A 12,095-nucleotide genomic window follows, 5' to 3' on the forward strand; every position below is an offset into this window, starting at 1 on the left:
CACTACCCACACGCCCTCTCTTCCAAACTGACACTCTGGATGCACACACGCAACACTCACGAGTGACTGTCGACTTCCAGGCTCTCCAGCGACGGCGCGCGACCTAAAACTCAAATAACTCACGACTTGATGCTAAGTTACCTCTTCTCTCTCTCTCGCTTGTGTCACTCACTCGCAAGCGCCAAAGTGTTGTTCTTTTTTCCCTCCCATCGCCAGAGCTGCCTGCCTCTGTTTCCCTCTTGAGAATTCCGGTCCATTTCGTTATCAAGATTTCAAATCCACGACAGACACGCGCCGAACAGTTGAATACAAAATGGAGAAGCTGATGATTTGCGACGCACGTCCGAATTCAACTTCGGATCAAACAGAGGACGTGCGCGGCCGGGACGTGTGCCTCTCACTGTTCGAACCAAACCAGCCCGAAACTTGCTCGTCTTACCCAACGTCCCGAACGCTTATTTTGAGCTGTCTGATGTTTTCTTTCGCCTTTCGTCGGCTCTCCACGGCTCGTGAAGAAAGGCCAACAACAGCTTCTCGATCCACACAGCAGCGGGCTGCAACTACTCTACGTGTGCTTGCAGCCTCGCAAAGACCCAAGGAAGCCGAGCCACTTTGAACCAGGAGGCAAGCTTCGAGAGATGTGACTGTAGGGGAGGGCAGCAGAGGCGCGCGCACACACACACGCACACACACACACATCGACGCTGTATTTACTTTTTATAATCACGTTTTCAACAGGGAACGAAAAACAACAGCTAACTTAGCCGAAGCAGACGCGTCGCGCGTGCCGAATCGCTCGTGAATGGGCCAGAATCCAGGTTGGTTTTCCATATCGGTGATTTAACAACCAATCGGGCCAGATCGTTCGACCTGAAGTCAAATCCCCTGCCTTGAGCTCCAGAGTCAGTGAGTCTTGCGTAGTCCTTGGACAGGGCGCCTCGTACGTTCAAAAGGAAATGCAGAAGACTGTTAGCTCCACGTGCGACAACCAATCATCGATTTAACGTGCCATCTTTTTGAGAATCAATTTCTAACACAACACCCACAGGTCCATGGTTGGGTTAAGTCTCTATCCACAGTAAGGCAAAAAGCACACCGAGACCGCTCGGCATACACCAAAGAGCGTTGCATGAGATTGATTGGATCGGTCTAGCTAAAATTACAAGCTGAGAGGGGCACATCGCCATCAGTCTAATCGTATCCAGGTCCAGGCATCCTTAAGCAATTGGCTTGATCTTGAAGTGCAGAGAGATCAAACTGAAAATAAGACACTTTAGATCCTGTACGAGGTAATACATGACACGAAGACCTTCTGGATCTTCGCTGTCTTGCACTTCTACCAATGAGCCAATCTTGGCCGTCTGTAGCACCGGTTCGATTTCAAACGAGGCTTGGAATCAGCATCTTCCTTGTTCGAAATCGAAGAAAAGGAAGAAAAGGAAGGGTTTCCCGCCAGAGAGTCGACAAACTTACCTCAAACGATATGTGTTCCTTACCCAACCTCACTTCGAGCTCCTGTCGACCTGTAGAATTCCTCTTGGGCCAATTGGCATCGTCTTCCCTCATGATCTCGGACTCTTCTACGATTCGCCGTAACTCGTCTACCATGAGCGGGCTGATCCACACTGTCGTGCGAGATAAGCCGAATCCGAAAAAAAACGACGTGGAAGTCAGTGACGGTCTAAGAGGCGGGTGTGAGAGAGCAGAGACGGATTGTACTCACTCTCTTTGCGGATTAGACTGTCATTGCGATAGTTGGAGTTGTTGGCATAGCGCAATCGACCTCGGGAGTATTCGAACTCGAGAAACTCATGACCGTGTCTGCCCTGGTGTCCGGTGCTGTACAGTCAATGTCAAGGAAGATGAGATGGCAAGCTTTTCAGTTATCTTCCCTGCAAGACCGTGTTTCGAGTGACGTGAAAGATAAATGCTTACTAGTATCGGACGTAAAAGTCAGACATGCTTGACGCTGTGTTATTGTCTGATCGGATCGACCTGTTTCTTGGATGCGACTCTAGTAAGATACCGAGCGGCCCTTGTGGTAGCGCTTTGCGATCGTTGCTACGGTGGCTGCTAACGCTCGAGACTAGCTGTTCGGACTGTATACTGTGGTAACGAGCATCGTGGAGGCACAAATCTGTGAATGCAGCTCGTTCTTGACTTTTGACATCTCGGAATTCGGATGTGGAGAGCCTTTCAGGGTCCAGCCTCGCCCATCCTATGTGACGATCAACTTAACGGCATGCCAGTTCTCATCAGGCAAACACAATCATGATTCGACCTCCATTCAAGAAACAGCGCCTTAGAAGACGGTCGTCTTCAGGACCTCAGCTGGATGACATTTTCACATCTTCCTCGGCCGCACACATCTTTGCAGCAGCATCCACGTCTCAATCCTCTTTGGCATCCGCTGTTCTACAACCTACCTCATACGAGATAACTTTGAATGATGACCAGGATTTGAAACAGTCACTCAGGGCTACATCTAAAGATAGTTTGGTCCGCGCTCCGCGGCTAGTCACATGGACGAGCAGCTGCGGAAAGCATTCCATCATCACGGATCGATACGATGCTGTACACCTGCTCTCGCAGCTACCCCAGAAACCTCCGAACACCCATACCGAAACAGACGAGATTGACATTGGATGGTCAGACCTCGAAAGTGATACAGAAGACCTGTTCTTCATGACCGACGCTGAAGCGGCTGATTTTCAACACAACAAAGCTAGGGCTGCATTGGAGGCTCAACGTCTGACAAGACTGGAGGAACTTGGTCCTTCTTCTCCATCTCCTTCTACTGCCTCACACACAACTGTCAAAGATGATGAAAAAGTAGAGGAACTGAGCAAGGTCCAATTTGAACTGATGCAAAAGACGGCTAGAGTTGTGACATCATCCAGCAACGCTTCGCTACTCGAGATGAAGATTCTTGCTAATCATGGCGGTGATGGAAGGTTTGATTTTCTGCGCAAGGAGTGGAATCAGAGATGGGGTGGGATCTGGGAGGTACTGAAGGCGAGTAAAGGTGAGATGGGGTATGATGCCGCGCTGCGCATCCCGAATGGAAAGACAAATACGCCTCCTGCCCTTCAGCCAGGCTTGGTCGCATACGATGACAGCGATGGCGAAGCACAAGAATCGGACCAAGCCGAAACGAACGAGTCGAATCAAAAGGCCGAACAAACATCAGTCAAGCGTGCAGAGACAGCCACGCTGAAAAAGCAAAAGCAGACCGAACGTCTGGCGCGTGCCAAGAAGTGGCTCGAAAGCCGATCCGCCAAACCTGCGTCTCCATCCCCAACTCGTTCTACTTCCTCGTGAAATTACAAATCTCGATTCCTGCCCAATCCACACCCCGCTTGACCGTCTGACTCCTCACAGTACTAATGTAAAAGCATCACACACGGTGCAAATAGACGTGATAGAATGAGTGGTGTTGCCAAGGCCAGGAACAGGAGAGACGTGTTTTCAAATGGCAAAATGGGAATACTATTGGTAATACACTGGGATGTAAAAAGTGGGCAAAGGTAAACAGAGATGAACAAATGCGATGATGCTTTGATAGACGTTCGACGTCTCGTTTTTCAATGAAAGAAGGGCCGAAAGGCAATAGCGCTTAGAAGCCCATGCCACCCATGCCTCCCATACCACCCATTCCGCCCATGCCACCCATACCACCAGCGGGACCCTTCTCCTCGGGAGCCTCGACGATGCAGCATTCCGAGGTGGTGAGCAACGACGCGACACCGGAAGCATCCTGGAGCGCAGTTTTGACCACCTTCAAGGGGTCCAAGATACCGGCAGCGATCATGTCCTTGTACTCGCCAACACTGGCATCGTAACCGTAGGTGAAGTCACCAGGCTTCTCAAGCAGGCGGCCGACAACGACGGAACCCTCCTCGCCGGCGTTCTCAACGATAGTTCGCGCAGGGCGGGTGAGCGCTGCCTTGAGCATGGAAAGACCGAGTTGCTGGTCAAAGTTGGCAGTGGCGACGTCGTTGAGCGCGAGCGATGCCTTGAGCAGCGCAACACCACCGCCAGGAAGTACACCGGCCTCGACGGCGGCACGCGTAGCGTTGAGAGCATCGTCGTATCGGTCCTTCTTCTCGCCGACCTCGACTTCGGAGGAACCGCCGACCTTGATGACGGCTACACCGCCAGAGAGCTTGGCGAGACGCTCCTGGAGCTTGGTTCGGTCGTACTCAGAGGTGGTAGTGTCGTTGATGGCGGCACGGATCTGCTCGCATCGCTGAGCGAGACGGTCCTTATCACCCTCACCGTTGAGGAAGATGGTGTCCTCCTTGGTGATGGTGACGGCACCAGTGGTACCGAGCATCTCGGGAGTGGCACGGTCGAGCTTGGTCTCGAGCTCGTCCGAGAAGACCTGAGCACCTGTGAGGATGCCGAGATCACCGAGGATGCTCTTGCGGTTGTCACCGAAGCCGGGGGCCTTGACGGCAGCAACCTGGAGCTGGCCACGGAGCTTGTTGAGAATGCAGGCGGCAAGAGCCTCACCGTCAACGTCCTCAGCAATGATGAGGAGGGGGCGGCGGAGCTGAGCAGCAGCCTCGAGCGAAGGGAGGATGTCCTGGAGAGCCGAGATCTTCTTCTCAGAGAGGAGGATGAGAGGCTTCTCGAATTCGACCTTGGCGGTCTTGACGTCGGTGATGAAGTAAGGCGAGATGTAGCCACGGTCGAAACGCATGCCCTCGGTGATCTCGATCTCGTCTTCGAGCGTCTTTCCCTCCTTGACAGTGATGACACCCTCCTTGCCAACCTTCTCCATGGCGGTGGCGATGAGCTGACCGACATGCTGGTCGCCGTTGGCTGAGATGGTGGCGACCTGGGCGATCTCGGCAGAAGTGGTGACAGCACGCTTGTTGGTCTCGAGGAACTTGATGACGGCGTCGACACCAGCCTGGACACCACGTCGGAGGTCCATGGGGTTGCAGCCAGCAGCGACGTTCTTGACACCCTCGGCGTAGATGGCACGGGCGAGAACAGTGGCGGTGGTAGTACCGTCACCGGCGATCTCGTTGGTCTTGTTTGCAACGTCCTGGACGAGACGAGCGCCGAGGTTCTCGAACTTGTCCTTGAGGGTGATGGACTTGGCTACGGTGACACCGTCCTTGGTGATCTTGGGTCCACCGAAAGGCTGCTCGATGATGACGTTGCGACCCTTGGGACCAAGAGTGACCGAGACGGCATTGGCGAGGAGGTTGACACCGTTGAGCATAGCGGCACGGCCATCGTTGCTGAACTTGACTTCCTTGTGGGCGTTGGCGACGAGCGAGGTGGAGAAGCTGCGGCCCTGGTTGGAAGCGGCCTTGCGAGCCGGAGTAGCGGCGTTGCGGAGCAGAGACATGACGATGAGTGGGGATATGGATGTTAACGAGAAAGAGAATCCTCCTTGGCTGCGTTGTCGTCGTCGACTGAGAGTGTAGAGTCGAAGATGAAGAGACAAAAGAAGGAGCGCAAGCAATGTATGTGATGAAGGTTGGATGAGCAAGGAGGCAGGACGAAAAGGCTGAGCCGGATTCAAGACCGAATCGGACACCCAGCGCTGTATAGAGACTGCACAAGAAGAAAGCACAGGCCGGATCCAACTTCTTCTCGTGCCTTGTTGGAGAAATTGCAATCGGCTCTCGAGTAGATTCACGAATTTGGTAGCACAGCAGAGTCACAAAATTGTAATTGTACTGGGAGAGCCAATAATTTGCGCTCATTTTTGTGCCTTATTTTCTTTCTCTTCACGCTGCAGTCTTGTCTAATGTTCTCGACAGATCCATGCTGGTTGGAGATGAATCTCCATTCCAGGACAGGTGTCGAGCTGAATGGCTTTCCAACCACTCGAACAGACCGTCCTTGCCCCTTCCAGAGCTACTCACAGGGATCAGGTTCTTCACGTCGTGCTGAATCACTGGATCAGTCTTCTGAGCAGCCGCCAACTCCACACTGTTGTTGACCAACTTTTGGTTTTTTGTTTTTTGTTTTTTTTTTTCTTCTTCTTTCACATTTTTCCCCTTTCTGCGTGCTGGTTGGAAGAAGTCGTGAGTATGGCTAAATTTTCGGCTTTGTTCTTCAACCTTCCTTGTTACTTTTTTGGCCGGCTTTTGACCGAGCCAAAGTGCCCACGTTGAATGATTACTCAATGAACTGCTGTGGAGCTATGAATTACCAGTCCTCCGATTCACGGTTTCGCCCGATTTCTCCACAGAAGTGAGAAAGTGGGTGTAACTGGACAGCGCGGGCTTGGCGGACAACCAACAGCGTCGAGCCAGTTCTTCCAAGCTTTGATACGGCTCTGGAAGCTTCCAGACCTATGAGGGTCCAGTGTGTGCACGGCAGCAACGACCGTTCCTCTCCGATCTTGATCAACACACGATGAACACGATAGAGCATGACCCTCAACGTGAGACAGTTGTATGATCGTGTCGAGTGTGAATAGCAGCGAAGATAGCTTTAGCGACGAGGGCAAGAAAAGACCAAAAAAAGAGTCCGTGTCCCGAATCTGTAAACCCACAAGAGAGAGAGAGAGAAACAGAGGAAGAAAGGGAGGTTGGGTGACACTTCTTCTGGATTGCCGTTTCGCTATAACGCTTGAACATCCAATACCATCCACCATCACCCTCATCGAAGATCCAGATCACATCTCTCACAATGGTACGTATTTGGCTCCCGCGTATCTGTCGCTAGTATGCTCGACATCGTTAGGTGAACAGGATTGCCCTCGTCTCGGTTCGAATCGTGATAATTGACACCAGAATTGCCTCATCTTCCGTCCGTCTTGCCTCTCGGGTCATTCGATACCGTTCTCACTTGCTACCAATCGCATCGCTTGGCTCCTCGACCGCTGAATTCATGCATAACCACCCAACAGGCTACTCAATCTACCATCCGATCCATCAAGTCGGTTGTGCCTCTTCTCGACCGGGTGCTCGTGCAGCGTTTCAAGCCCGAAACCAAGACCTCTTCGGGTATCTTTCTCCCTTCCTCAGCCGCCTCTTCCCCCCTTCCCGAGGCTAGTGTCATTGCCACTGGACCCGGTGCTCCTGACAAGGACGGGAAGATCGTTCCCACCTCAGTCAAGTCCGGTGACAAGGTACTCCTCCCAAGCTGGGGTGGCAACTCGATCAAGGTTGGTGAGGACGAGTACTTGCTCATCCGCGACTCGGAGATCCTTGCTAAGATCACCGAGTAAGCGAACACACCGCTTGTCAAGTGCTCAACAAGGATAATACTCCACCCTTTGTAACATCAGCATCGGCCCCTTTCCGACTGGGCTCGCTCGGCTCGCTCGTTAGATCATTATCAAGCAAGCATGTCGTAGGGCGACCTCGAAATCTCATTCTCGCTCATTTGCATCACATTATTCATCACCATCCACTCTCCAGAATGTGAAGCGGCTTAGAGCATCAACGAACGACAGCTTTGACAGACAACTTGCGTTCTGCACAATGTAAGATCAAGGAGCTCGACATTCAATCTGCTTCACTTTGGGCCATGCTAGCCGCAGTCGTGCCTTTGGTTGTACTTGCACTGCCTGTCGCCGCGCCGGATACGCCGATCAGATGTCGGCTCACCGCCGCGAGACCACCATAAGCGCCCGTTTCTAGACCACCCACAACGCCAACGAACGAGCCTCGCTTGCTACCTCCTGCCATCGCCGGCCTTTTTGGTTGCTTGTTCTTCTCTTCTTGCTTTTCCGTCGTGTCCTCCGTTGCTGCCTCCTTGTCCTGAGTCTGCTTCGTCGCTTCGTCATACATTTCGCGCGAGATTGCAGTGAGCGGAGTCGTCTTCAGAGCGCCTGCTAATGATGCACCCATCCATGGTAGCAGGTTCGCCGCAAACGCGGGCGCAGATCCACCTGTAGCAGTCTTCTTGTCGTTCTTGCCCCCTTGATTGGGTGGTGAAATTTCGGGCCAGGGATCATTTAACACCGCCACTGACCCATGCAGGCTCGTTCGCTGCACGATATCTCGCCCTTCGCTTGAAGTTTTTTCGCCTTTGCCTGGAGTTTTGAGACGATGGCCCACGTATTTGTCGATTGACAGTCGCCCTCTTGTCTGCTCCGCTTTCTCAATAGCCATGGCCAATTGCGTCCGAAACCGATTTGCGAATCCAGGCAACATCGCTGTTCCACCTGAAACCAGAATGTTTTCGCACATGACGCGACGTAGGTCGATCGGAAGCTTTGACATGGCCGAAACCGTCATGTCAATCAAACTAGGATCATCCTGAGTGCCTTGTTCGAATAGAAGCTCGGCTGCACGCTCACGCACCCAACCGGGTATCGCGATGACGCCAGACACTTGTGCCTTTCGAGAAGCGCCGGACAAGGCGGACGATGATGAGGAAGGCGGTGCCGAGATGCTCTGAAGCAGGGAGGCGGTGCCGTTCGGATCGACCGAGTCCGGTGCAATTGCAAACGTAAACGGCGTGGCTGTCGAAGCAGACAAATACTTTTGGCGAATGGTAGAAGCGGCTAAGTTTGCTGTCTGGTCTGCCAACCTTGAGGTAGCCTCAGATGATTCGAGTTCTAGTTCTGAGAACAAATCCTCGAGACCACTGAGGTTCGGATCATATGAGCTGACGAACAGCGCTTTCGCCTTGATCTGGTCGAGTCGATCGTCAGTAAGCAGTGAAGGGTCGATAGCATGTGTTCTCTCTCGAAGTGACTTTGAAGAATCCTGCAGGCTGACCTGTGCAGCGACAAACTTGCCGTGTCGCAAAAGCAGATGCCTCAACCTCGCGTTGAGCCGTCTTCCCGCTCGAGACGTTGACGCCACGTGACTCATCAGTGGTCTCCCATAGTACACTGGCATGAGCGTAGCCTCGAGATAGCCAACTTCGACAACGAGACCTGTGATGCATCCAACCGCCAACAGGCTCAATAGTGGTGCAGGAACGAAGGATACCGATGGCACCTGCAGGTTGTTGAATAGCACCTGACAGATCATCTCTTGGATCGAGCTGGACAGCATCGGGTTCTCGACCACAAGCACCTTTCTCTGCTTGGGATCTACCATAAGATGCTGGATAAAGGCAGTGCGGAGCAGCTGCGTGAGCTGTGCAAGCACAGTTGCACGCTTGGCCCGACGCAGCTGATCATCGGCACATAGCTCCGAGTCCAGATCCCAAAGTGTCTCGCCGACCTTGTACGGATCTGTGTTGCAATCTGATTTATCGAGGTGCAGATAGGACGTGGACGGTTGCGAAAAGCTGACCGAAGGGACGATGGCGCGTGGTCGAGGTTCGCCACTGAAGCCAAACTTGGAGTATCTGCTGCCAATGTCGAGGATGATCCTGTCTTCGGTGCCGAAGAGCGAGTGCCGTCGAGTCGCGCTAGAGTATGCAGAAGAGTAGGATTGCGAGCTCGATAATGCAACTGCAGATCTCGACGCGCTGGAGGATGAAAGGTGTGCGGATGACGAAGATCTGCTCGGAACTGATGCTGATGTTTGCTGAAACGATACCTTGCGACTTTCTGTCGCCGCCGAGACTGCGCTGGACCTTGTCGCTGCAATGTCCGCAGGCGCTTCTGGCTGAATGCTCGACATTGTTATACAAGGTCGACCGTCCAAGAAGAACGACAAGATGGATGACAGGCTGGTCACCGGCACGACACCAGACCAACACGTTCTTCCTGTCTTCACGCTTGCACTGTGACTGTGACTGTTGAGCCTGCTGCGGTGTTGCTTGTTGTCTTTTAAGTCGTGAGTCTCGTGTCTCAGTCTGTCGCGTGTCGAATTTGGCGGCTCTGAATCAAGAATCGTGAATCTTTTAACAAAATCGTGAATCTTGGCCTGTGCCCCCAAGCGCAGCTTTTTTTTTGGTGAGCTTGGACCTCCACCTCGAAGCTTCTCAGCCTGTCTCTGCTTCCTTGTGCACTTGCATCTTCCCAACCAAGCTTCTCCTTTAGATTTGATCTTGTCTGTTGCGACCTCTACTTGGTCTTGGATACTCTTGTCCCCCTCTCACAGTACGCGCAGGATCGAGCGTCTGACGTCAACATGTCCAGCATCGGCGCAGATCCGCTTCCAACAACCGACTCGACCATCACGATTCAACGACCTTCGGCACATACACAACGATACGACCGGCAGCTACGATTGTGGGCATCGTCGGGCCAGTCTTCGCTCGAAAAGTCACGCATTCTCGTTATTGGAGCGTCGGCGCTATCAGCTCAGGTTCTCAAGAACTTGGTCCTCCCCGGTATCGGCTCGTTTGTGCTGCTTGATGATTCTATCGTCGATGGTGCCGATCTAGGTGTCAACTTCTTCTTGCAGCCTGGCGAGAGCGAGGGAAAGTATGCGGCCGAGGAGATGTGCCGCCTTCTCACAGAGATGAATACCAGTGTCGCTTCAGAGGCCAAGCTCGAAAACCCTGCATCGCTGTTGCAATCTGATCCAAGCTTTTATGCGGGCTTCACCTTGGTGATCTCTGTTAATCAATCGAGGTCATTCGACTTGGCTCTCTCGGATGCACTATGGGCGCTGCAATCTCCATCACCACAGGTGCCTCTGCTCAGGGTACGTAGCGCTGGAATGCTGGCCGAGATGCAGATCAGCCTCAAGGAGCTCGGAATCATCGAAACGCATCCGGACAGCGTGGTTGACTTGAGAATCACAAGACCGTTCCCAGAGCTGCTTGATGCCGCTCAGCACTTCGATCTCAATACAAACGATACGATGGAGCACAGTCATATTCCATTCCCCATCATTCTTATCAAGAAGCTCGCCGAATGGCAAGCTGCACACGATGGCCAGCTTCCCACAACCAAAGATCGTGATGCTTTTGTTAAGCAGGTCAATGCATCTCGAGTGGCGAGCAACCCAGATGCGGAAAATTTTGACGAGGCTATCTCAGCGTTGGGAAAGCATCTCTGGCGACCTATCGCTTCCAATGGCGTTGGCGGTGGCGGTGTACCTGACGAGGTCGAAGCTATGTTCCAGGATGCTGCCTGCGACAACCTCACACCAGCGTCGACCAATTTTTGGATCCTGGTTCGTGCCCTGCGCGAGTTTGTGGCGGCATCACCGTCACGGTGTCTCCCCCTATCTGGATCCGTCCCGGACATGAAAGCCACGTCCTCCGGCTACATCAAGCTACAGAATATCTACAGAACCAAGTCGCTGCAGGATCTGGCGCAGTTCAAGAAGCTGGTTCTAGACATTTGCATGGCGGCAGGCGTCGAGGGTAAAATTGCCGATGACGAGATCGAGGCGTTTGTCAAGCATGCTGGCTATCTGAAGCTGATCCGAGGACGTAGCGAGAGACAACGATGTCAAGAGCCGAATCAAGAGACAGCGATGCTTGCCTTTATGGATCCTGTCAATCCGTGCACGTTTCAACATCACATTGCTCTTGCAGCAGCAGATCAATTTCTCGAGCAAAACGGTAGATACCCGGGTGTTCGGCAACAAGCTTTTCCTGCCTTGCTCGTAGGCGCAAACGGCACGGAAAAAGACGCTTCTGGCGATGTGCAGCCACGAGCGGCGAAACGGCAAAAGTCAGAAACACCTACAGGCGAGCTCGATTCTAGTATAACCGACGTCAAGATGCGCGACATCACAGCAGATCAAGAGACCTCCAAGGATCAAGACGAGCTGCTGACGATCGCCAAGAAGCTAGCTACGAAACAGTTCAACATTGCTGACGATGGCGACGAGTGGGAGAAGATTGAAAATAGTGTTGGTGAGCTGGTAAGATCAGCTCATGCTAGTCTGCCCGCTACAACGGCCTTGATGGGAGGTGTGGTGGCACAAGAAGCGATCAAGTTGATCACCAAGCAGTACGTTCCAGCGGACAACACGGTCATTTACGACGGAATACAGCAGGCTATTGGCGTGTTCCGGCTTTAGAGGCCTGAGCAGGTCGGAAGCAATCACGAATGCGTCAACATCATCTTTGACACCGTCGCGAGTTCGAACATGTGTTGTGTTCTCTCGTTGATCGCAGCGTTCACGCATTAGAAAAAAACCATGACTGGATGTTAGACTTAGACACGCCAGAGTGACCTCACGTGATGCAGAATCCAGCACAGCTCTGGTCAGCCAGGCTCTATGCGGCTGTGACGCGCGTGATTCAGAGCT

General features: G+C 52.8%; 6 protein-coding genes across 6 annotated transcripts; 3 read left to right on the forward strand and 3 right to left on the reverse strand.

Annotated features, from left to right (window-relative positions):
* Positions 1–1,217: 1,217 nt before the first annotated feature.
* UMAG_05829 (putative mago nashi protein, exon junction complex) lies at positions 1,218–1,961 on the reverse strand (the record flags this gene model as incomplete). Its single annotated transcript, XM_011393893.1, has 4 exons — positions 1,218–1,361; positions 1,474–1,625; positions 1,724–1,839; positions 1,936–1,961. 4 exons carry the CDS (start codon positions 1,959–1,961, stop codon positions 1,218–1,220), a joined length of 438 nt encoding a protein of 145 aa, XP_011392195.1.
* A 310-nt stretch (positions 1,962–2,271) lies between these two features.
* UMAG_05830 (uncharacterized protein) lies at positions 2,272–3,321 on the forward strand (the record flags this gene model as incomplete). Its single annotated transcript, XM_011393894.1, has 1 exon — positions 2,272–3,321. The coding sequence occupies one exon, from the start codon at positions 2,272–2,274 to the stop codon at positions 3,319–3,321; it is 1,050 nt and encodes a 349-aa protein (XP_011392196.1).
* A 295-nt stretch (positions 3,322–3,616) lies between these two features.
* UMAG_05831 (putative chaperone ATPase HSP60) lies at positions 3,617–5,365 on the reverse strand (the record flags this gene model as incomplete). The annotated part of the gene is made up of 1 exon (XM_011393895.1): positions 3,617–5,365. The coding sequence occupies one exon, from the start codon at positions 5,363–5,365 to the stop codon at positions 3,617–3,619; it is 1,749 nt and encodes a 582-aa protein (XP_011392197.1).
* A 1,295-nt stretch (positions 5,366–6,660) lies between these two features.
* Positions 6,661–7,201, forward strand: UMAG_05832 (putative heat shock protein 10 (chaperonin CPN10); the record flags this gene model as incomplete). Its single annotated transcript, XM_011393896.1, has 2 exons — positions 6,661–6,663; positions 6,881–7,201. 2 exons carry the CDS (start codon positions 6,661–6,663, stop codon positions 7,199–7,201), a joined length of 324 nt encoding a protein of 107 aa, XP_011392198.1.
* Positions 7,202–7,481: 280 nt separating this feature from the next.
* UMAG_05833 (uncharacterized protein) lies at positions 7,482–9,560 on the reverse strand (the record flags this gene model as incomplete). Its single annotated transcript, XM_011393897.1, has 1 exon — positions 7,482–9,560. The coding sequence occupies one exon, from the start codon at positions 9,558–9,560 to the stop codon at positions 7,482–7,484; it is 2,079 nt and encodes a 692-aa protein (XP_011392199.1).
* A 453-nt stretch (positions 9,561–10,013) lies between these two features.
* Positions 10,014–11,864, forward strand: UMAG_05834 (uncharacterized protein; the record flags this gene model as incomplete). Its single annotated transcript, XM_011393898.1, has 1 exon — positions 10,014–11,864. The coding sequence occupies one exon, from the start codon at positions 10,014–10,016 to the stop codon at positions 11,862–11,864; it is 1,851 nt and encodes a 616-aa protein (XP_011392200.1).
* Between the last annotated feature and the right edge of the window lie 231 nt (positions 11,865–12,095).

The sequence above is a fragment of the Mycosarcoma maydis genome, chromosome 20 (assembly GCF_000328475.2).
Source record: "Mycosarcoma maydis chromosome 20, whole genome shotgun sequence".
Taxonomy (NCBI): Eukaryota; Fungi; Basidiomycota; class Ustilaginomycetes; order Ustilaginales; genus Mycosarcoma; species Mycosarcoma maydis.